This window comes from Phytophthora infestans, genomic scaffold (genome assembly GCF_000142945.1).
Source record: "Phytophthora infestans T30-4 supercont1.17 genomic scaffold, whole genome shotgun sequence".
Taxonomy (NCBI): Eukaryota; Oomycota; class Peronosporomycetes; order Peronosporales; family Peronosporaceae; genus Phytophthora; species Phytophthora infestans.
In genome coordinates, this window is record NW_003303742.1 from 1,713,090 (window position 1) to 1,736,363 (window position 23,274).

Genomic DNA, 23,274 nt, shown 5'->3' on the forward strand with positions numbered 1-23,274 from the left:
CTAGTTGACTTGAGTGAGCTGCACCACGACATCATGCACGTTCTTCTCGCTTGGCTTTCTCAATCGTTGGCCGAGTCAACGAAGACGATGATTGCTCCTCTTCTTTCTCCAACTACTCCTAGTACCCCCACTGTGTTCTGGGAAGACGAAGAAGACACGAACGAGTTAAGAAACCGAACAGGTAAATGGAGATCCGAGACAGATTGAAACAACAGTCAGCAGTTTCGAAATCCAATAGAAACGGGACTCACATGTGTTGATTGACCTGATTTCACTTACAAAACACCGTCTTGAGACTCGCCGAGTGGAGTTAAGTGGAGGTCTTCGAACACTGGCATGTGCGACACAAAGTGCTGAAGCAGGTCGAACGTTGGGTCTCGATAGCACGGGAGGTCGAAGCATGCAGAGCCGACAAGAAAGATGTCCACCCCCTCCTCTGTCTTGGTCACGCGTGCGGCCACCACGAAGTTGTTGTGCATATTCAGCTTGCTCATTTGAAGTCCGAGGTCAAGTTTCACAGAGGGAGACGAGTTCTGGTTCACAGAGTCGCTTGACGCGTCTGCCGCGAATGTGCACAGGTAGTGATCGTGCACGGCCTCCATGGAAATCTGCCACGGTCCGTCTTCTTCGTGGGTTGCACTGACGGTTTCGACAGTCGCCACTGCTTGTTGGTTCAAATCTTGTGAGAGCAGAAGCATTCGACACGTTAGCGAGCAGTCCGTCTCTTGATGCGTGATGATCGAGTCTTGTACAAGCGGCACGAAAGTTCGGAAGATCTCATCACGCTCCAGAGAGTTCCAAAGTGCCATTGCGACTTCTTTCGCCTTGTTGGTCACTCCCGAAGGAAGCACGCGATGACAGGTAAAGCTGATGTGGTCGTTTATAAGGATCCCCGTTGCGATCTCCCACCCGTGAGACTCGAAATGTAGTGACAAGTGGAAAGACGGGGAGCCTTCCATGGCCTCATGCAAGAGCTTTGACGCGTTCTCTCGACAAACCGTCACAGCTGCACGCAGACGTTCATCCAGAATCAAACGAGGATGTGAACGCTCCTTGACTTCTCCACGCCATTCGGGTAGAGCGTCCAGACTCTGTTGCAAACACGATTCTTTCTGCTCGGCACGGGATGATACAAAGTCGAACAGCGGTGCTGTCTCCATCAAACTGCTAACTCGTTGTAGCCAGTGCGAATGTTCCGCCAGTTTCCGTTTCATAGTGGCCACAGTCTGTTTGGCCTCGATACAGCGTTTGCCAAGGTCATGGACCGAGCTCGAGCAGTTCTGCGGTGGGGACGCTAGTCGCTCTTTTACTTCCGCGATTTCCTGCTGTAACTGGTCAATCTGAGCTTGGTAGTCACTCGAGTCTACCTTCTGCTTCTTGCGGGATCTTGCTGACTCACTGTCGTCATCTCTCTGCATTGCGCTACATGTAGTAGGCTGCTCGATGGGGTACTGAGCTATAGGCGAATGCAATCGAGCTTCATTCTCTTCGTGCGCTGCTTGCAGCGTCTCCAAAGGTAAGGAATCCTCGTTATTTGGACTCTTCGACTCCATGGGCGAATGGATTGTGAGCTCATACCTGAAAGTGCATGTCGTTTCCTCTCTGTGATTCACGCGCGGTGATAGCAGGGACAGGGGCGACGACCTGGGACGTGCGCGGGATCGTCAGATCTTTGCAACAGCTTCGCCTTGTTCCGACCCACTACAGTTGTGAGGTTCTTCGTGCAACAAGTTCACCACGTCGGATTGGGACGAGGTTGCAGTCGTTGAGCGACCCAGTAACAATCAACAGTTCATCTGTCTTCTTCGTCGTAATCTTGAGACGTTAGGCATGACGTCACAGAGACGTGTACCGGTCGAGAAAGAGATGTCAAGGCGCATCGTTAAACGCATCGTCTCGCATCGAACAGACTTTTTTCGCCGAGTACATTAGCTAACAATGCAGCTGCTTGCGTTTCCCGAAGCAGCCAACTTGGACTGTTGCAGCAATTCCTCCACTTGCGCTTTATCACTGGCAGCTTCCTCTTCAGTAGTAGCTCCATTGCCAGTAGCATCCACGGGTAAAGGTGGGAAGAGCTGCTCAATCGATACATTGGCGGTGTCGCGTCGGCGATAAAACAAAATATACGCCATCGACGACACCACCTCCTTCTCGTCGATATCTTTGCATTGATGGTCGTTGAAGCATTTCCACTTGCCATCATGATCACTCAGCACGTACGCAAAGTAGTGTCCTCCCCCCAACGCACCTACGTGGTTCACGACCGCATACAGATCGTATAGGAAGCCGTCGTCGCCACGCACTGCAGCAGTGGCTGCCGCTGGAGCATCCAACGCTGATGACGACACTCGTCGAGGAGATCCTGGTCTTGCCAGCTTGGAGCTGCCAGTAGGCGACGGCTCTGCTTTCCCATCTGCCTTTAGCTTCCCTCCCAGGAACAGCCAATACTCCAGACCAGACAGTCGACCACGAGGTTCGCGCTTCCGAGCGACAAAGTCACCAAACTGCAATCCTCTTAGGGGGAAATCGACAAGATGATGCAGTTTGCGTCGTGATACTTGGGTAAAGCAGAAGCGCTTCAGGTGGATCACCAGCAACGGAGGTAACCGCCACAGATCCATCTTCTTGGTGGCGGGGCGCAACGTCTTGCAGTGTCCACAATAGGCTTCTGGAATCGTTTCCTTGGCCGTAAAAATCTCCATGCAATGCGCCAAGTTCAGCGGCTGATTATCTTGTCGCTGATGCTGCTGCACGGACGCGTCAAAGTCCATCTTGCTCGCTTGAATCGGGTCGTACTCCTCTTTCAGGGTACGAATATCCCAGTCAATGGCTACCGTTTCCTCCGCTGCCAGTGGTATGACCGTCTCAGAAGACGGAAGCAGCAAACAGCCCAAACAGCCATCGAGCCATTCACAGCGAGAACATCCGATCCCATGAGACGTAACAAGGCGTAAGCAGAAGCCAAACTTGGTCAAGGGCAGGTGTGCACCAAGTGCTAGTGACGAACCATCCGTTCGAATCCGCGCGCGGCCTTGGTTCTTATCAAAATTTGACGGGGGAGGAGGCTGCTGCCAGTTAAATATGCGCCGTAATCGGTTCCAGATAAGCAGATAGAGGTTATATGCCGTCGTAACGCGCAGTGATACCCGAACAATTAGCGGCGCACCAAATAACCGCGTGATGTGTGCGTTCGTGAAGCTGTCCGTTGATCGCTCCACTCGACGGTGCACCAAGAAGATGAATGCGTCGTTTTGGTGACGCTCAATCACTTTCGACAACGGGATATGATACCGTCGGACGCCCGTAGAGTACGATACATTAACTACCCCCGAGTTGGCGCTACTCCCAATCACACGAGCAGCGGCCGTATCCTTCGTCTTGTCGATACGAATGTAGACTGACGTCCCGATCGGCAGCAATTCGTCATCATCCGGGTCACTTTCATCGTATGCATCCACACTATCAGTCGGAGTCGGGGGTTCACAGCCATGTGTCTTCTTTACATTTCCGTTCCCATTTAGAGAAGCCTTGCCATTCACGGGCTTCCCGTTGACCGGCTCCGCACTCCCGTTTCTAGTTACCTTCTTCGGGTATACACTTGCCCTCACACTAGCGCTTGCCTGATCGGCAGTATCCAAGGATGTCGCATCATCTTGAAGTTCTGCTGGCTTCGGTGACACTTGCTGAGGAGGAAGTGAGTCATCGTCACGGTCAAGTTGAAATGCTGTCAGTTGGTCCTTCTCGTGAATCTGGGTCAACGGTAAATTGTCGTCCAACAGCGTCTCCACCGTGTGCTGATCCGAGGTCCTCGCGATCACCACTTTTGTCCAATCCCCTTCTCTTGACAACTCTTTGTTCTCGACTTTCTCCTCCATCTCGGGTAAACTCGACCTTGCTTTCTCCATATTATCCAAGAACGCCGCCACCTCGTCCTTTATCTTCTTAACCGTATCGCCATTCTTCACTCGCACGGAAAAGCGCAACGGTACGCGATCAGTGCAAAAGATGATCGTCAGCACGATAGACCGCGAGTTACTCTCGGGCAGCGACAACTGTAAGAAGGTGAACGGCTCGAATCGCGCTGACTCATACCGACATACTGAGCACTCCAACAAGCTCTTGTACTGGCCAGTAAAAAGCGCCACAATGACCGAGAACTCTCGTTTCTGATGATTCTGCCACCACTCCTCCGCTACCAGAGCGTCAGGCCGTCCGTCGCTATCGGGTTGCTCCGTGTAAGGCTTCTTCACAACACGGTTCAGATCCTCACTCAAACTACTTAGCAGACACGCCAGTAATTCCTGTGCGTCGTGCTGGTCCGATCCAGCAAACTGAGGGTTGCACTTTGCCAAAACCTTCTTGAACTCATTCGGAGCGAGGCGTTTACGATCAGAAGTCCAGAGGATCCGCAACAACTCGCCAAATGCCGCAGTCAGTTTCCCGTTGGTTCCGTCACGATTCCGCAGATTAATATCTTTTAGATATGCCTCGTTCTTAAAGTACTCGACCAGTAACCGTGTGTGGCTCAAACACTGCAACGCACTGCTCATGTAGCACGTGTTGCCCAGATTGTCCAGTCCCACTAGGCCTGGGCCTTTAAAAGCGCCCTTAGAAAAGCGCTTTCTTACTACAGGCGACGCTAACACGGGATCCACTTCTATCGTCGGGGATCCAGCCTCACTCCCAGGCCCTACCACGTTCACCACCGTTAACATGACAGCATAACAACGCTACAGTAAGCATATTTCCGACGTACCCCGCTGCCCCAATGCCTCCCCGAGGTTGCCTCGGGAGCAGATATCAGACGTGCGCATCGAAGGACGATGTTCGCGCTGTCGTTTCCTTGATGCAGCGCCGGGTCTCGCTTTCAGCCACTCGGCCATTTCCTTGTGTCGGTTGGCGAGCGCCGCTGTTTGACGGTGACGAGGTGATCGTGTCATCAGTCTGAGAGAGCGGCCACGAGCCATCGTCGTCTTGAACTTCCAGCAAGAACACACTGTCTTGTGTCAATTTCTTCAATTCGTCCGGGTATTCGTCGCGCAGGCGTATCTTGTAATCCGGGGCTTTGTCATTAAAGTACCACAACCTCGCCTTATCCATCAACTTCAGCAGTAGCAGAGCACGGCAAGTGGCTTCTAAAAGACTAGCTGGAGTGCTTAGTTCACTCAGCAAAATCTCTTCGCCAGACCGAATGACGCTGCCATTCGAAGGATCCACACGCGCAACGCGTAATACTAGCGGGAACAGCTCGATTTGAAGCTCAGGTTCAGTTTGCGTGGGGACCTCGACGATGGATCGCACCAAGTCGGGTCCTCCGCTGTACCAGGAGAACAAAACGGTATTGACTTGAGACGGAATCGTCTGCAGCACGATAAAATATTAATATAATACCGAAAAAGACAGCGCGTGGAAGTACGTACGTAGTAATCTCGGGCCAGTACGAGCTTCTGCTTTAGCCTCCTGGAGCCGCTTTGCATGAGCAAACTCCAGTTGGCAATCGGTCCGGGTCGAGGCGGTCTGTTGCTGCTTCCATCGCCACTATAGCTAGCAGAGCGTAAGGCAATATTACCACGAATATTTCTCGCCACTTCCACGACCGTAGTAGGGGGAATCAGAGGCACAGGCAGCGATCCGTACGGACTGCCGTTCTTCGGGTCCATACTCACATAGTCGCACCATTTACGCCACCAGTCAGCTCCCACCAAGTTCCACGTCTACAAACAGTAAAGCAAACGCCTGCGTTAGTCAACTTGCAATAAGAGTACTGCACACCACACTACAATCTCATACACAACGTACGTGTCCGATACCAATGACACGAGTCGCTTCGCGCCAGTGCCACTCCACAATCCTCTTCTCAAGGTACGCCGACTCAGGCTTCAGTCCAAACAAGATACACGCTGCAAACGCCAATTGATGATGCAGCCGCTGCACAGCCGGCGCACCAGCTGCCCATTTGGCAAAAGCTTCTTCGTCCCACCCCGTCTCCGCAGTCTGTGTAGCCGAAATCTGCATCACAACACAGTCGTCGTCAGCTCTACTGTAGTCCACTAACTACTGTTGCCACACACATAAATACCTCCTCAACGTGTCGTTCTTCCTCTTGCACAGCATCTTCGCTCGCATTCGTATCGCAATGCACTCCAACACGGATCAATTCCTTCATAGCTACAAAGTCCACTCTGCCAGTGCTGCGATCACTGTAAATCTTAAACAGACAATGCACTTTTTCCTCCCTGGAACACCCTCGACAGAAATCCGACAAGAACTGGCAGAGCTCCTCAAATAACACCAGCTCGGGCATCGCTGTACACTCACAAAACCTGTCCAGCAGCATCTGTGGGAACAATCCTCTAGCACTCAACACCTCAATGAACTGTGCGCTCGGTATCCTGGTGCTGGCCCCTCCTTTGGGGTCGAACATTTTCTGGAACTGCCTCTCCAGTGCTGTAACTTCCGTTAACGAGAACAGTGTGGCCTGTGCAATGCGTCGACGGATAGCCACTGGGTTGTATGTCTTCTCTAGCGCTAAAATCTGCGGATCATCCTCTAAGCCGATCTTAGAGGCCAATACAGCCAGCCATTTGACTAGTAACGCGTCTCCACGCGCATCTTTCTGCTGTACGACGTGTCTGAACTCGTGCAAGTTCAATACGGCACGGCCGTCGAAGACTTTATCGAAGAACTGCACTGTGGTGGCGTGTCGGGCTCTTCGGCGGCCGTAAATGACGTCCATGAACCTGTCCAGAACCTCCCGGGGGACTTCTCCAGCTGCATCTAGGTCGTAGACGATGAATAACAACTGTACTTGCTCTTCGTATGTGCCATGCTTAAGCCAAGCTAACCCGCTAAGTACGTTCACGAGACTCAGCTCGCCTGAGTGCTCCGTGTCCAGCACTTCGAACAAGCGGTCGGCTAGTGAGTGCGGGATCATAGTGAAGGCTCCAAGGACCTTGTTGCGGAACAGTTTCTTGCCTAATAAAGGCCCATTCGTTGTTTCTGTTGTGGTTGCGATTGTCACTCCCGTTAAGTTGCTGCTGCTCCCGTTAGAAGCCGAGGAGCTCGCACGTTGCAGGGAGGATGCAGAATTGGAGGTCGAGGCGGACGCACTGCCTTCCACGCGACTGATACGCCGATATCCGTCAGTGTAGCGCTTGATCTCGGCATCTGATAGGCGGGATACATAGGCGTCCACGGCGCTGATGTCGGCCGATGCAACGCCGCCCATACCAATGACGTTCCCCATGGCTCTTCCAGCTTTGACTGATCTTTTGTATGAGAAGGGGGCTTCAATGCGGAATGCAACATCAACACCACGTCAAATCAGGCTCGCTCCTACCCTAGGTCTTTACGCACCTATACTAGATCATTTTCCGGTTATGTAAATTTGATGTAAAGCACATCCCTGGTTTAACACTGCTCGCGCAGAGCCTTCCATTCCATCGTCATGCTGGCACGCCGAGGGCGCGCTTGCACGCGCCGTAGCTGCTTATGGCGCGCGATGAATGACCAGTTGCGTCCTTCGACTGCTCCACACAGCGCGGAATTCCACGTGTTGCGCACAGGAAGCTCCAACTCGAATCTGTGGCCGACACTCTTGACGTCAAACCGCTCAACGCTGACGTCACCGTCTTCTCCTCTTGGTGCGCGGTTCCTGTCTCAGAACCTCATCGACCCAAACTACGAGGAAGGCATCGATGATGAGGCTAAAGCGGGCGACATCAAGGAGGCCAAACCTCGAGAGCGTAGGGAACCGCGGGACACGCGTCTCATTTCGCTGGAACGCCTCGAAGATGAGTACATGATGCGCCTCACGGAGGCGCTGGAGACGTCAGACGGCTCGGCCGCGTGGCGTACAGCGCTGGAAATTTTCCACGAGATCCAACACGCCGGTGGACGTGGCCTGGCACTCGAAGTGGCCTCCTTCCTTGTGGAAGTACTAGGTGCCAGGAGACGAGTGCAGGACTGCATGCGCGTGCTCGCCTACGCGCGGGAGCAGGGCGTTCGCCCACGTATCCAGTCTTACTCGAGTGCTATCAGCTGCTGTTACAAGGAGGAAGAGTACGGCCATGCGTTGCGTGTGTTCGAGGTTATGCGGAACGACGGGTACGTCCCCCAAACCGTGACGTACTCTCACGCGCTGTCGTCTGCACTCAAGGCCGGTCAACATGAACTGGTGCTTGAGATATTCGACGACATGATTAAGAACCGCTTGGACCTAAACATCATCATCTACAACAACATCCTTAACAGTTGTGCGCGAGCCTCTGACGTGCAGAGCGCGGTGGGCGTCCTCCGTGCCATTCGTCAGCGTCGCCTCGAGATGACGCAGGCCACGTATCATTCGCTTGCTATTTGCGCCGGCAAGACGGGCAAGTGGGAACTGGCCCTGGATGCCATGGACACTATGGAGCAGAACGGCTTCGAGCCCACACAGACCATCTTCAACTCGGTCTTCTCCGCCTGCGCGAAGGGCAAGCAGTGGGACACGGTAGTGGAAGTGTATGAACAAATGTCTGACGAACACCGTGAAAATCTGCGCGGCGTGTACCTTGGTGCAGTAATTATGGGCCACGCCAAGTCGGAGAAAGACGAGATCAAGCTTCATGGACTGGAGATTTTTTACAAACACAAGGCGCATCGACCCAAGGAGGAACATCTCAACTTGTTCTCCTACAACGCTGCTCTTATCGCCCTTCTAGAGACCAACCAACTGGAAAAATTGCATCCTCTAGCCAACGAAATGAAGCAGCAGGGAATGAACTGGGATACCGTGACGTACCAAAGCCTCATTCTGTCCTATATTCGCGGAGGAGCCGTGGAGACGGCGGTGCAAATGCTACAGAAGAATGCTAAGCGTATGGGCAAGACCACCATGTGCTATCGTGAAGCCATCAATTTCTACAACGAGAAACGCAAGAACCCGCGCGAGGCCGTGCGTCTGACCATGCAGATGATGCAGATGAACAAGCGTCTGAGTCGTCTGGACTGGCACAACGCCTTGCGGATCGCGCTGCAGCTGCCCGAGCGCGCGCCCTACTGGAATTTCCGCAAGTGGATGGACGTTCGCGCCAAGAGTATCATAAACGACGTACCGCCGCACCTCATGCTGCCAAAACACTCGGACCAGCCGCGTTCGCTCCTGCAAGAAGATCCGTCAACTAAACAGGAGAAGCAGCACCAGAACAATTCCGAGCGCACTCCGAATTACAGGAATTCCCATGAAAAGTTGCTGTAAGAAGTTTCTTAAGTAGACCATTTTGCTTATATCTTTGTCTCTCGTGCTTTCATCCATCTGCATGTACCTTTGACGCTGCATTGAAGTCTTCCTTGACATCCGGGGTCTTACTACCGATGATATCGAAGCCATAGGGATGCAGAAGTGTGTTCGAATTACTGATTCCAGCCTTTCTCGAATTATGGATTTTCAAGTGAACGCCACCTAAGACTCGGTTCGAACTCCACTACACTTCACCCATTTCGCGATTCGACTTCGACTGCGCACTTTCCAGACTTCGTTTTCCATCTAGGAAACACCATTGACAATGCAAAAGAAAACGCTGGTCTTCGTGTTGATGCTGCACATCGAGGCTGTGCTTGGGCACAGCTGGATCGACTGCCTGGACACGGATCGCACGGTCGTCTACAACCGCGGAACTGAGTACATCTACGGAGGAAGCAAAGCCAATGGCATGTGCGCTGGTTACATGAAGAACTACGTCGGTCGAGGTGACCCTGATGTGAACTACAAGATGACGTTCAAGATTCTGATCGCCGACGTGGCGAAGAACGCAGCGATCTGCACTACCGACGTCTGGGACTACTCGGACTGGCGTCATCGCCTCAGTTTGACTGCCGGGGCCACCGTTTACTACGGCTACACATCCAATGGCCACATTGTCAAGGAGCAAGCGGCAGGCAAGACGTTCTACGGCGTGTACTGGACTGGTGTCCCGGGTACGAGTTTGGCCACGACATTCGACTTGGCCGCGGACAAGCTCATCGATGGTCAGCTGCACAACTTTGACGATGGCAATTGTGGTGAAGCATACTCAGATGAAGCCCATACGATTCCTTCAGGACGATCTGGAGACGGATACCCTTGCGTAGGCACCTTTAGCATTCCGGTCGGAACAGCTCCTGGTGTCTACAACCTCGTTTGGTACTGGAAATTCTACGATGCCGATACCAACACCTCGATCCCGACGTCCAGTGGGATCTATGGTGGCGCGGCCTATACAAGTTGTTTCCAAGTCGAAGTCACGGCCTAATCCACTTGAGTTTCAAACGCTTGGAACAACCAGGCAGACAACGTCTGACGAAGACTCGAGGAGTTGCAGCAAATGTTGATATTAGCCACATTATCGATAAGCATTATCAATCAACATCTCGTCGGATAAACAGAGTGAACATTTCGTCTTAGCCCGAGTGAGCCTTGCGCAGAGCAATAGTGGCAGCGCATGTGCAAATGATAGCAGCACCCACGACACTCCAGTAGTTGATTTTCTCGCCAAGCAGCAGGTAGTCCCACATGAAGACACACACCACATCCAAGTAGCGCATCACCGAGGCAATACCAGCCTTCTCAAGCTGGAAACCCTTCGTAAGCAGCAGCTGACCCACGAACGTGAACAAGCCACTACCAACGATAGCCAGCCAGACTCCCGTGGTTGAAGGAACCACGAATACCTAGCACAACCAAGAGTCAGATCGATTATACGTGCAACATATTAGCACAATACTTGTTGTATGTACTTACCCGTTGCACCAGTACCATGTACAAGAGCGTTCCAATCAAGCTGAAGAGCATGAAATAGTGGACGATGACCATAAAGTGGATGCCCTTGAGCTTCCGCACCGAAATGAACACGAACGCCTGACCAATGGCACCAAGCAGCGCTGAGCCAATAGCAATCCACGAGCCATCCGAGTGCGCTGTATCATGGTCATTGCCAAAGATGAAGGCAGGACGAACGACGCAGAGTAAGCCGCCGAACGACAGTAGCGCACACGCAAAGCTGGGAATATCGATTCGTTCGTGAAGAACGCATGCTCCCTGGACAACAAGAACAAGTTACAGTACAGTCAGGGTACGCTCTCGAGAGGAACTAAACGTCATGAACAAACCAGGAAAAAGGTGAAAACAGGTGACGTGAAGACGACTGTACTCGCGTCAGCGAGCACCATTTGAGAGACGGCGTAGAATGCGAACGAAATGGACGAAAAGCCGGCCAAGCAGCGGTAGAACAGCATCATCCGGTCTTCCGGAGCAATGTACAGAGACTTACCACTGTACCAGATGCACGCCTAAATTGCACCCACGTTTAGCCATCGCCATAACATGAACCAGTACTGTAGTAGACACTTACATAGTTGAGTACCATAGCGACAATCGAGCGCCAGAAAATGGCCTCGATGGACGTCATGGTATACGTGTTGAACTTCAGCATTGTGGACATGAGACTGAAGCACACAGCCGACAGGGCAACGCATGAGATGCCTAGAAGCTTGTGCGGCTGGTCCTCTGTCTTGACGTCCGACGACGTGGTCGGCAGCAGCGGCCTGTGCTCCGACACGTGCTTCTCCGCTCCGATCGACATGATTTCTCAATGCACTGGTGGCTGTGCTCAACGCTGTCGGTTGAGTTATGAATGCTTTGATGAGTGTCCACGTCAGTGACGGCTGGCGCGTTTGGCCAATCAAGTGTCTGTTCATCAATGGACTTAGCGGAAGAGAGTGAAGGTGTCGCAACGGTGCAAGAATAAAATGTATTTAATTCAACGGAGAAACTTTATAATCATTGATGAAAGATGAATATCACTACATGTATCACAAATTGTGATTCACTATGAGCTTTATCAAGTTTGAGAGCACCTTGACACTTACCGGTACTTCCTCTGTCCGGAAATAAAGGGCCACATCAAATTAAAAGGGCACTCGTTATTTTGCCTGACTGAGGTAACATAGCATCGCCTTTTATACGTGTACAAATAGTATAGTACGGTTAAATTGGAGTAAAGGTTGGACACTAGCGCGTTTGCACTCGTCTGCGGGCTTATAGCCGTGGGCCCGCCCCTCTCTTCACTTGCTGCGCTGCGCTCGGGGGGCGCCGCTGCGCGGCCTGCCCCACCCCGGCCTCTAAGTCCTCGACTCGGCAAGGCGCTGTGTCTGGGATTGCAAATTAATTCCGAGCGAGTGTTGCCAAGACCGTCGGCTAAGTCCATTTTATGCATGTTGGGGGGTATAATTGTATAGTCGGTTAGCCAGTCGGGTAAAATACTCACTTCCAATTAAAAGCTGAATCTTAGGTTTTAAAAAGCCCAAAAAATCGAATTAGCGTTAGCTTATTAGTGATAAGAAACATTGTACCTAACCATCCAATCAGAGGCCCAAATGCGAAACATACAACGAAATTACGTAGCCGGGACAGCAAAACCAAGGAAATAGTTTTATTCCTCGGAATAAATCACGATAAATTACGAGAGCCTGTCCCGGTGAAATGTACCATTGTTGATTTTTAAAAAAAATCAGCCATAGGCTGTGGGCCGTTCATTTCAGACCCACCTTCTCGACGTCGTGGACGAGCTTATCAAGGCTGGCGGCAAGCCGAAGAAAATTCTAAAGTTTTTGCAGGAAACTACTGATAAGTGTTCCAAGCGTTCTTATTCAAATATCATGCGTTTTAATCGTATTTGCATGTCTGTAGGTAAGCATGTCATACTTCGAGACGTTCATAACATGGTGCAACGACTAAAATTACGACGTCGTGGGTCCGGGACAGCTGAAGACCGTTTGGAAGCTGTCCTGCGCAAGTTTTGCTCTTCGCGTGACAGCACTGCCACTGTTTTCACTGACGACACCAGCACGACTCAAACAATCACCCTACAAACGCAGCAAATGAGATTGTTGTAGGCCTTCCCCGAAGTGGTCATGCTGGATTCAACGCACGGGACTAATTCGTCTAAGTACAAGCACTTCAGTTTCATGATTGACGATGTCTTCGGTCACGTAAGTACTGAGACTTTGGTGGTTGGTGATCATTTGATGATTCATAGGTGATCTATCGTTGATTGGTGACCAATTGGTGATTCGTTGGTGTATGTTCAAGTTGATGGTTATTGTTACTAACCGCTATGATTTTGTATGATACGGTCAATACGTGCAACACGCACTGATTGAGAATGAAAGTCACCCCTGTATGTTCGATACTATTGGCGCGTTCAAGGAGAATAACCCTTCCTGGGACAGGATCCGGGCAATCATGATTGATAATATTTTTTGGAGTAATCAGTCTTCTTAAGAAAGAATTCCCTTTCGTTGGTGTCCTCATTTGTCACTTCCATCTAATGAAGTACTTAAGGATAAAGATGTCGAAGGCAGGGTACGGTGGCCGCGATGGCGTTGATGTGAATCGAGTCGAAGACGCAGTGGACATGATGGTAAAGGCTCAAGACGAAAAGAAGTACGGCCGATGTTTACGCTGCATATAATATCTACTAGGTGGCTTCGACGAGAAAGATAAGTTACCTGAATCAAAGCACCTTCTGCTCGTGTATTTCATCAATAGGGACTCATGCAAGGATATGTGGGCTGTATATGAACGCGGTCATGTCCCGCAGCTTGGCAACCACACAAACAATCGGTACGCTCGTGCTGCATACATGTATAATACGATTATTAAAACTAAAACTAACGATCTGCTATTTGTAGATTGGAATCGGCGTGGGGGATCTAAGCAAAATCCGTAACCCCTTTGCCCCCATGTGTTGGAAGCTCCAACAAAAGAGGTGTATACCCTAATTCAATCTGGTTGCAGTGTCTTTGTTTATGTTGGAACGCTCAGCATAAGCGAAATTTCGATTTGAGGTTTGTATTGCATATCTGTCATTTATCCTCGTATACTGAAATTACGATTAATTTTTGTGGGTAAAAAAAGCCAAATGTACAGGTTTGGGGTTGCTTTTGCTGTGGATCGGATCATCATGATAGAAAAGGGTAAGGACTAACCCATCATTGATGTGTGGGCTACACAGTGTGCCCGACAGCCACCAAATTCACTTATTCTCGAAAAAGACGCTAGAGTAAGAAGATGGTGGGTCCTGTTGGCAAGACCCCGCGGCACAAGCCCACGGCCAGGGAACGACAGCTGTGCCTGGACCTTCGGCACCAAGATCGACGTGTACGTCGCGAGGAAGCAAAGGAGGAAGCGGCACCAAAGAAGACCGGTGCGCCTGTGAAGAAGAAGGCAGCGAAGGAGACGGCTGCAAAGACCGCGCGTGCGTCAGTTAAAATCAGGAGGGGGTGGCCGCATCAAAGGAGGCGGATGCGGAAGCGGGTGCACGGAGGCGAAGGAGACGGACACCGGGCAGACGGAGCCGGTAATTTCTACATCTGACGGCGAAGAAGGGGATAGTGTATTGGCAGACTTGGTGAGAGTGGTCGGGTCTACGGAGGGGCTCACGACGCCAACTCGTATTCCTGACAGGGCTGCCGCCACTGCGCTACCTGCTGTGGTTTCATCTCGCTCTGCAACGCGCGAACGACCTGCAGTACAAATTTTCGGGAAGCTTCGGCGTGGCATTCTCCAAGACGACAGCTCAGAAGAGGTAATTATTATGTTTACCAGATTCAACATAAGCACAGTTGTAGTGTTATTTGTTCAACATACTAATCAACATAATTATTTTTGGTAGCACATGAAGGAATCATCTAGCGACGAAGACGGAAGAAACGCAGCACATGTTGCACCTGTGGCCCCAGCGTGTGTTGTCGATGGAGATCCGAATATGATGATGGCAGGAGCTGAAGAATGCACGGAACTGAATTCAGATGAAGACTCTGATCTTCAAGAGGAGTCGGAGGAGGATGATGACGCCAGCTATGACGACGATAGCGTAGATGATTGCGATGGTGATTGGGATCTCGGTAATATAACGGATGAAGATTCCGATGGCGTTCCTGAAGAGCTACCGGAATCGATTTGGTCTAGTGTAGCCAGAAACAAGGGCGCAGTGTCGGCGATGAGAAGCTCTGGTTGGGAGTACGGTATGTTATGTTGCTTGTATTCTACTTAAAAATATTGATTTGGATTAATTGTCAACTTATCTACAACATACTCTGATGTACGACTGTTTGTAGATACTGCCAAATTTGGACCAGACCCAGAATACAAGGATCTCTACAGAGACGCTTATGGGCCAAGTGACAGCGTTATGAAAGTTGGCGACGACCCGCTAGCCTTGATGTTTTAGTTCATGCCGCCAAAGTTGTGGAGGCAAACTGCTGTGGAAAGCAACCGCTAACATGCTCAAACGATACCACGGCATGCGCGGACGATTCGATCGCAGCGTCAGCAAGGTGGCGAAGCTGAGGAAATCCGTGAAATTCGTCGACGACTTGCCGGTGTTTCGGATTTTGAGCCCTGAGAGATTCTCAGAGTTATGGCCTTGTTGGTGGCACGGATGCTAGTACCTATTCGGAAGGGAATAGTAGCACATTGGTCAACAAAAAGAGTGGGTGCTCCTCCTGCTAATCGCTTTGGACTCTACATGTCGAAGAATCACTTCTTTCACATTATGGGCTACATACATCTGTCCAACAACAATTCTCCCCAAGCCAAGGTGGACCGAGCGTGGAAAATTAGACCCGTTGTTGATGCGCTTCGACGCACGTTTGCTCGCGGCTACACATCGCCTCCCGTCATTAGTTTTGACGAGGCAACGCTGCCTTCTCGCTCACTCTATAATCCAGCTCTCCAGTACAACAAGGACAAGCCCAAAAGTGGGGCACCAATATATTCGTCGCAGCTTGTGCCAAGACGGCTTACTGCATGAGATTTGTATTCAGCAGCAAGCTCAGGCTTGCTGCTTTGTTCTGGTCTAAATCCTTATGTTGGATGTGGGTAACATAAGTATCTTATTGGTTTTTATTTTGCTAACTTATGCTATTATTTTAATTTTTGCAGTATTGAGATTTATTGCGGCGATAAAACACACCTCCAAACACCAGTTCCGACCGATAACAACAGCGGTGAAGCCGCCGTGCTCAGAAACATGATCGCACGTGTTACCTTCGTCGAAGTCGCCGTGGTATTTGGTGATCACAGACTGCTTTTATACCTCTGTGAGGCTCGCATTGGAGATCTATCACCTCCGGCTATACCTCACCGGCACCATTCAGACGGATCGATCAGGTTACGCCCGTGGGGTGATTACAAAGAGAAAAAACAGTGAACAAGCGCAAAGTGTTGATCCCACCTCAGGGCACCACATTGCTTGCCCAAAGTAAGCAATTTGCAATGCTGACAGCTGCAATGTGGATGGATCACAATCCGGTCTACATGCTGTCTACTGGGGGCAGCAGAGCGCCAGACACAGTCAGTGAGTATGCGTCTTTTTATTTTTTTTGCATTGTATGAGCTAACCAACTACTGATATGTCATAACTGTGAGGCGTGTACATGGGGAGATGCGTGCAGTACCTGCACCAGGTTTTATTCGGGACTACCATCGATGGGTGGAGGGCGTCGACGCTCACGACCAGCTGCGAATGCAGCGATACAGCGTGCAGCTCGCGTACAAGAGCCGCAAGTACTATAGAACTCTTCTTCTTGGTCTTTTCGACATGGCGCTCGTGAATGCCTTTATTGTACATCGCCACTACCGGAAGGTGAAGATGAAGAACCCGCCCAAACATTCGGCCTTCTTTGAAGCGCTGATAGAGCAACTGCTTGCAGTCGACAATCAAGAAGCTTTCGAGCGAATTGAGGTGCGTCGTTATGCTTACTAGTCAACACAAGAATCACATTGTCCAGTGCCGTATCCAGCTTAATGTCGCTATATTGATACCTTGTAGCAAGCGACATCAGCAAAGGAGCGGACAGCGGCATCACCAGCAAGGTGTGAGTCTGCACCGCGTGGCCAAAGAGACGTAGGGGTTACTGAAACAGACGACGGGCATCATTTGGAAGCGAGCCCGGACACGGTGACCAGGGCAGCAAGAGGCGACACCGCTCGTGCTAGGTCTGTGCTGTGTATAAGTCGAAGCCAAGGAAATACACGAAGCCCTTCTGTCCTAAATGTTCCTCCGGAAACCGACGGCTCGTCATACTCTAATCTACATCCCTATATGTCTACCTAACACACTTTTTTGACTAGTAAATATCTCTGTAGTATTGCGCGAGCGCGGAGGGAGAAAACTTCTTTCCAGATATAACACGAAGACTGAAGAAATGGCAGCGCCATCCCGCGCACGTTGCTACAGGAGCACACTATTCGCAACCGCTCGCCTCCAACTCATCTAGGCAAAATGCGCGCTCGTACCGCGCAGGATGGACGCGGCGACTCGCGCGGCAATGTAGACGGTAGTGCTGCTTAGTACGGTCGCGAGGGTAGCTCAAACGAGCGCGCAGTCGAAAAATAGGAGTAGGTGTAAGGTCATACATGTAAGCAAGCTGATGCGATAGCACGCAAGCAAATGAAACAAAGTCTGCTGCTGCTTTGATTGGTTCGCAGTTCTGACTCCACAAGTGCTGCACGTGCTCAGCACTCATAAAAAGGGGTCACTCAGCAAAACGTACATCTCTTATGTTGATATATTAACGTTAGCGCTGAAAATGGTTCGATTTATTCAGCATAAAACGACTTATGTTGTATTTGGCTGTTTTCTTTCAACCATGCAATCCAGTTGCTCTCCCTTAACCCTCCCGCCAAAATTCGAACTTAAACACGATACATAGAATATCCTATATATTCTTATGTTGGACCTCCAACATAAGGATCAACATGTTCCCCTGAATTTTTGGCCGGGAACTAAGGGATTAAACCAGAAATGGAGCTGGACGAGTGTGTTGAAACACTGAGTTTCTTGCAATCGACAGCTGAACTGGAGTACGCCTCTCGCTTTCACGTCATTGAGTCACGTCATTACCATGGAGCAGGCAATATTTTGCTCCGATTTGCAGCATTAGTGAGTCCGTTTGCATTCGACTCGTTCGAAATGAGTACGAACTTTTCAAGGGCGGAACTCTGGCTTATGAAGGAGGTTGGATTCAAGAAGGAATGATGCGGCTGATCTCAAGTACTACTTAAAGGGAGTATGCTGTGAACACATCGGTATGAGTGCTATTGTTGTCATTTGTAGTCTAGTATCATTACTGAGTGCTGACATTAATATCATTTGGATGCACCTACACTTGCTATTGCTTCTTCATGCGCATAATGCTTCTCCCGTGTCGCCACACGATATTCGTTCGATCCAACATGAAGAAGAAGAAGCTAATCCCCATCACTTACATTCATCCTCGTTGGTTGTTGCAGTCTGAAGCCAATCGACACAAAGAAGATGAATCTGATGAAGACGTCTCCTGCTGCATGTTCCGAGCTCAGGATTTGCACATGAGATCCTTAAAACACGCAGTACTAACTGACTCTACGAAGTGGCGAGCTGGTATGGATATTGCTGAACGCGTGGTGGAAGCAATGAGCTCACAAGGCACACGATCGTTCCTAGGAATGGCGGAGTCGTTGCGCAAATTTGCAGAGCATGCAAGTCAAGGTATCATACCTGCGGTCGGGATACCCGAACGTACCGAGATACAATCTAGTGGTAAAAATGAGACTACCGCGGGTGAAATAAATGCTGCTGAAGATTATGATGACATTTCTAGTAGCGATTCCGATGTGCCTCCTACACTCCTGACCAAGGCGAAGATCATAACAAAGGGAATCAACAACCAGATGAGACCGACGAAGATGAAGAGGAAAGTAACGACGCGGGGTCGGACGATAGCTCATCTGATGGAAGTAATGATGCAAACGGAGACGATCTTGGCCATGATACTTCCATTCTCAATTTGGACGGGAAATACGAAGGAGGTAGTCACATATCAGTGCAAAACAAACGCGAAGATCCAGTGAATCTTTTGCTGAGCGATGGTGCACAGCTGATAGCTGAAGCGGATCAAATTGTACGCCTAAGGCGTGAAATGGTGTCTTCAGATAGTGATAGCGAGGCAACATCAAAACTGCCATAAAATCCACGAAGAGGTCAACTAAAAATCCCTACTGCGACACTCGACCACGCCGCTCACGCAACAGGAGAGGGAGTCGTGAATATGACAACTCTGAACATGGAGGAACACGAAGAAAGCGTCGAAGAAATGGACCCCAATCAGTTGGTGACGACAACCAAACCATTGGTGACGAAAACTAAACCGTTGGTGACACCTACCAAACTATCGGTGACTCCCAAGGGCAAGCTAACAACTCGGAAACGTGGTTGCCAACAGGACGACCAGGATGGTGATGAGATTTTGTCATCTGACGAGGGAAACGACGCTTTGAAGTTGTGGAGAGTACAAGAAGCAAAGGCAGACCAAATATTCGGAAGAAACAACAAAGAGAAGCAAAACGAACTTGCATGGAGGATCCTGTTGAACGAGCCAAGGCCTTAATATAAGGAAGACTTGTCCCCCTGAAGGAACTGGCTTTGGTGCGCAAGACACTCAAATACAGCTTCAATGTCGGTGATGCGCTTCCAGTGATGAACTGGATTAAACCAGTTGGTGCTCCAACGTGGAAGTCGACTACGATTGTGCAGATAGCCAGGAAGAGGAAGGTAAATCGACAAGTCACGATTGTATTTCCGAAAAGTTACTTAGCGAAGTGTCTTGCTGGCATCAAGACGTACCGAAAATCGCTTCCTGACGAGCATGATGCTGGTAAAATGGGAGTAGCTATTACAAAGCTAGGTACGTTTGCTGAAAAGGATCTTGTCACGACGATGCAATGGCGAGACGAGACACCAAAGCTCGAGGCGATTAGTGATCTTGCGGCTTGGGTGAGACTGTCAAAATTCTCACGGATATCAATGCCCTCTCCGCTAAACAACTGCTTCAACATTGCTTGTGCAAAGCGCCTGTAGTCGGTGGATTTAAGAGACATCATGTCTACTCGATTTGGCAAGATTCCTGTGTACGAGATTGCTTCATTTAGGCGTGCAGTGTGGCTAGATGACTTCTGTATGATGTTGGCGATGCAATACTTGATCGAACAAAACAATATCGGCGGCGTGAATCCACTGTACGCGAGAATGTTCGATGACGACATGAAGCGCGACGTTATCGAGGCCACTTCACCGGTTTAAACAGGAAACAAAATTGAACTGCTACCTGTGTACTTAGACAAGCACTGGTCAGGCGTCGTGTTTGACTTTGACAGGAACAAGCTGGTATTCTTTAACCCCATGCAAACGCGAGCAAGCTATGGAGCAATGCAAGCAATCGTAAACGAGTATTTCGGCGAGCATATATCGGGGCTCGAAACAATACGGCAACGAGCCCCAAGGCAAGAAGGTACAAGCTTCTTTACAAACGGCTGCAAATGTAGAGATTCCAGAGTGTATCCACCCTGTTTAAGCCCGAAAACTATTATTTTAATTTTGGTACTTAAGGCGCTCGCCGGTGACTCGTTGGAAGGATAAATTGGTTGGGTGGGTAAAACCTACTCGATTGTGATCTCGTTGGTGACCGATTAACCTTTTATGAAATATCGTTGGTGTCTCTAACACGGCCCAAACATTATAGCATGAATCCACCACTTTCTCCATAGGCACGATTATTTTTTAGGTAAGTACGATTTTTCGTCGTCCAAGCCCTCCAAATCGATTTTTTTCATTTTTTAAACTCAATTAGGTGGCCTTATATTTCCAGACGTACTTAAGTGCGACCTGGCCCTATACTGTACAGCATTTGTATAGCCGGACAGGGTAGGTTTACATACTTACAGAAAAATGCACTGCCAAGATAAGACTCCTCATTATAATTATAAAAATCATGCAGCTGCATTACTCATTCCGGCTCAACATCATCCTCGCTGTATCTCTCAAACATGTCGTCGAAGTCACTAACAGTGTCTTCAACAGCGTTGAGGCGCTCCGACTCCTCCACAAATTCATTTACTGGCTCCACACTCGTCGGTTAATCTGTATCATCAGGATCAATACCAAGAAAGGCATATATTGCTTGCCCGAAGAGTCACCTAGAAACATACCGGAGAGGCGCTCTTTGTCCTGCCCCCACATCGCACCCAAACCATCTTGTTACCCTTTTCATTGATAGTGTGCTTCGGAAAATACCACTCTGGCCCACTTTAGAATCGACATTTAATTTTTTTATGGGCCACATTGCCATTTGATTGGCTAAAAATGTTGTAGAACTAGGTGCAAACTGAAGGCAGTAAATCCTCGCTGTATCTGCAGTAAGTACTTGGTTCAAATTCTCCACCAGTCACCAAAGTTCCCGCCAATAGTCAGCACAATGGCTCGCCAGCACGCCCAAAAATAAGATGGCAATCCTTTTTTATCTTTCCGGTAAGGCCGTAAACGGGGTGCTGCTCCATGGAGCCCGACTCGTGCCTTCTCGTGTCATCGTGAGACTATTTCAGCTGTTTGGGCCAAGAGAGACACCCCAGCGGCTCTACTCGCGCGGCCTCGCCGCCGCTCGAACTTCGAGTCGAAGAGGCTGCGGTATCCCGACATTGCTTCCAGAGTAGAAAAGGTGCTGCTTTCTCTGCGTCAGACGCAATGGAGTGTTTTCAACGCCGAAGGCGTACCCCGCACTACAATACAGCGATATCTAGGTAAGGCGGGTGAAAGTTCCATTAACGTCTCCTCACCCGAAAAAGCCGTCAACGTCCATTGCAGCCAGGATGGAGACACGCTTGCCACGACTGAATAAGATGGAAACCGTTCACTGCGTGTTCCTCACAGACCATCCGTAGCGCCGTAGAACAGATCTATAGAGAAGTTAGTTGCTACTAACCATTGTAGAACATTATTAGACAAAAGCACTTACCGTCCATCTTTAGAGGTTTCATCCACAAAAACTAGCTGATCAGGCCCGCTGTAAAAAGGTATTAACCGGGACACATGCTCCTGGCGCTCTTTAGGTACGCTTTCGCGCGCTTCGTCAGCACTTTCCTTGTCAGGCTTAGGTCGAAGCGTAGCGCTCGGCAGATAGTTGAGTCGGATAGATTTAGCGTGTTCTTGTAGACATATCTTAGTTCAACCCGCAGCTCTTCAAAACAAAAGCATGGGTGACTTGAAACGTATTGTTTTACGAAGTCGCAAACCTCCTTTGGCCACCGGTATGTTCTCGCGCGTGGCTGGTTTTTTAAAACGTTTCCAGTACGCGGAAGCGCCGATACCATCTACTCAGGCTTCGTACAGACAATCCTAAAACGCTAGCTACAGTAGCAGTGTCAACTGCGTAAATGTACATAAGGACAATGCCCCTCCACCTCATGTCTAGCGAGTAGTTCATCTTTAACTCCTTGATGGAGACGACTTTGCAGAATGGCAGGTCAAACGCTGGCCATTCGGAGTTTTTGAGTTGAGTGATAGTTGCGTAGGACTTTCAAAGGAGTCCACGGGTGCTCTGTGATTGGCTGTAACAGTCGATAACTTTTAGATGAAAAGCTCACAAATGCTAGATAAAACCTAGCCCTCCTTTTGAAGGAGACACATTTTGGATTAAAGGCACAATACATGTTCGAAATCCAATACAAGTTAATGACAATTTTGTCATTGCACTACCGGTAGGTATTGTGAGCTGAAAACATTTTTAATTAAATTTCTACTACTGTAGAACTCCAAAGTTTAGTCTTGCACAGTCTTTATCTTTCGTACTGCGATGGCTACCGCACCTGATACGATAACAAAAGCACCGACAATACTCCAGTGATTGATGTGCTCGCCCAGAATGATCGAGTCCCAAAGGAAGACAAACACCACTTGCAGGTAGCGCATGACAGCCGCAATTCCAGCTTTCTCGAGCTGGAAACCTCTTGTGAGCAGCATTTGGCCCCCGAAAGCGAAGATGCCCGTTCCGATGATGGCTCTCCAGAGTAGAAACGTCGAAGGAATAAGGAAGGACTGCAAGAACAAATGTCAGTTTCACGTCGGCCATTCGAACATTCGATAGACTCTCGTACCTGTTGAATCAGTGCCAGCCACAGCATCGTCAAAATGACGCTAGACAACGCGAAATAATGGACAATCACGAAGACGTTGAGCCCCTTTAGCTGACGCACGGTCAGAAAAACTCCAACTTGGCTCATCGCACCGAGGAGAGCCGAGCACACTCCAACCCAAGAGTTGACTTTTGTATCGATCGAGCCATCGTATCCAAACAGGAAACCAGGTCGCACGACACAAATCAGACCGCCAAATGAGCCAAAGGCGCACAAAAGACCCACAGGGTCGATCTTCTCGCCCA

General features: G+C 49.8%; 6 protein-coding genes across 6 annotated transcripts; 2 read left to right on the forward strand and 4 right to left on the reverse strand.

The window, feature by feature from the left end:
* Nucleotides 1–275: 275 nt before the first annotated feature.
* PITG_10118 (uncharacterized protein) lies at nucleotides 276–1,553 on the reverse strand (the record flags this gene model as incomplete). Its single annotated transcript, XM_002902599.1, has 1 exon — nucleotides 276–1,553. The coding sequence occupies one exon, from the start codon at nucleotides 1,551–1,553 to the stop codon at nucleotides 276–278; it is 1,278 nt and encodes a 425-aa protein (XP_002902645.1).
* A 375-nt stretch (nucleotides 1,554–1,928) lies between these two features.
* Nucleotides 1,929–7,246, reverse strand: PITG_10119 (ubiquitin-specific protease, putative; the record flags this gene model as incomplete). The annotated part of the gene is made up of 8 exons (XM_002902600.1): nucleotides 1,929–2,845; nucleotides 3,167–4,690; nucleotides 4,757–4,909; nucleotides 4,998–5,361; nucleotides 5,421–5,714; nucleotides 5,800–6,009; nucleotides 6,080–6,168; nucleotides 6,319–7,246. 8 exons carry the CDS (start codon nucleotides 7,244–7,246, stop codon nucleotides 1,929–1,931), a joined length of 4,479 nt encoding a protein of 1,492 aa, XP_002902646.1.
* Nucleotides 7,247–7,447: 201 nt separating this feature from the next.
* Nucleotides 7,448–9,165, forward strand: PITG_10120 (uncharacterized protein; the record flags this gene model as incomplete). Its single annotated transcript, XM_002902601.1, has 2 exons — nucleotides 7,448–8,972; nucleotides 9,020–9,165. The coding sequence occupies 2 exons, from the start codon at nucleotides 7,805–7,807 to the stop codon at nucleotides 9,163–9,165; spliced, it is 1,314 nt and encodes a 437-aa protein (XP_002902647.1).
* A 389-nt stretch (nucleotides 9,166–9,554) lies between these two features.
* On the forward strand, nucleotides 9,555–10,292 carry PITG_10121 (uncharacterized protein; the record flags this gene model as incomplete). Its single annotated transcript, XM_002902602.1, has 1 exon — nucleotides 9,555–10,292. The coding sequence occupies one exon, from the start codon at nucleotides 9,576–9,578 to the stop codon at nucleotides 10,269–10,271; it is 696 nt and encodes a 231-aa protein (XP_002902648.1).
* Nucleotides 10,293–10,585: 293 nt separating this feature from the next.
* PITG_10122 (Drug/Metabolite Transporter (DMT) Superfamily) lies at nucleotides 10,586–11,600 on the reverse strand (the record flags this gene model as incomplete). Its single annotated transcript, XM_002902603.1, has 5 exons — nucleotides 10,586–10,590; nucleotides 10,620–10,689; nucleotides 10,760–11,056; nucleotides 11,128–11,307; nucleotides 11,370–11,600. The coding sequence occupies 5 exons, from the start codon at nucleotides 11,598–11,600 to the stop codon at nucleotides 10,586–10,588; spliced, it is 783 nt and encodes a 260-aa protein (XP_002902649.1).
* An 11,055-nt stretch (nucleotides 11,601–22,655) lies between these two features.
* PITG_10123 (Drug/Metabolite Transporter (DMT) Superfamily) lies at nucleotides 22,656–23,017 on the reverse strand (the record flags this gene model as incomplete). Its single annotated transcript, XM_002902604.1, has 2 exons — nucleotides 22,656–22,931; nucleotides 22,991–23,017. 2 exons carry the CDS (start codon nucleotides 23,015–23,017, stop codon nucleotides 22,656–22,658), a joined length of 303 nt encoding a protein of 100 aa, XP_002902650.1.
* Between the last annotated feature and the right edge of the window lie 257 nt (nucleotides 23,018–23,274).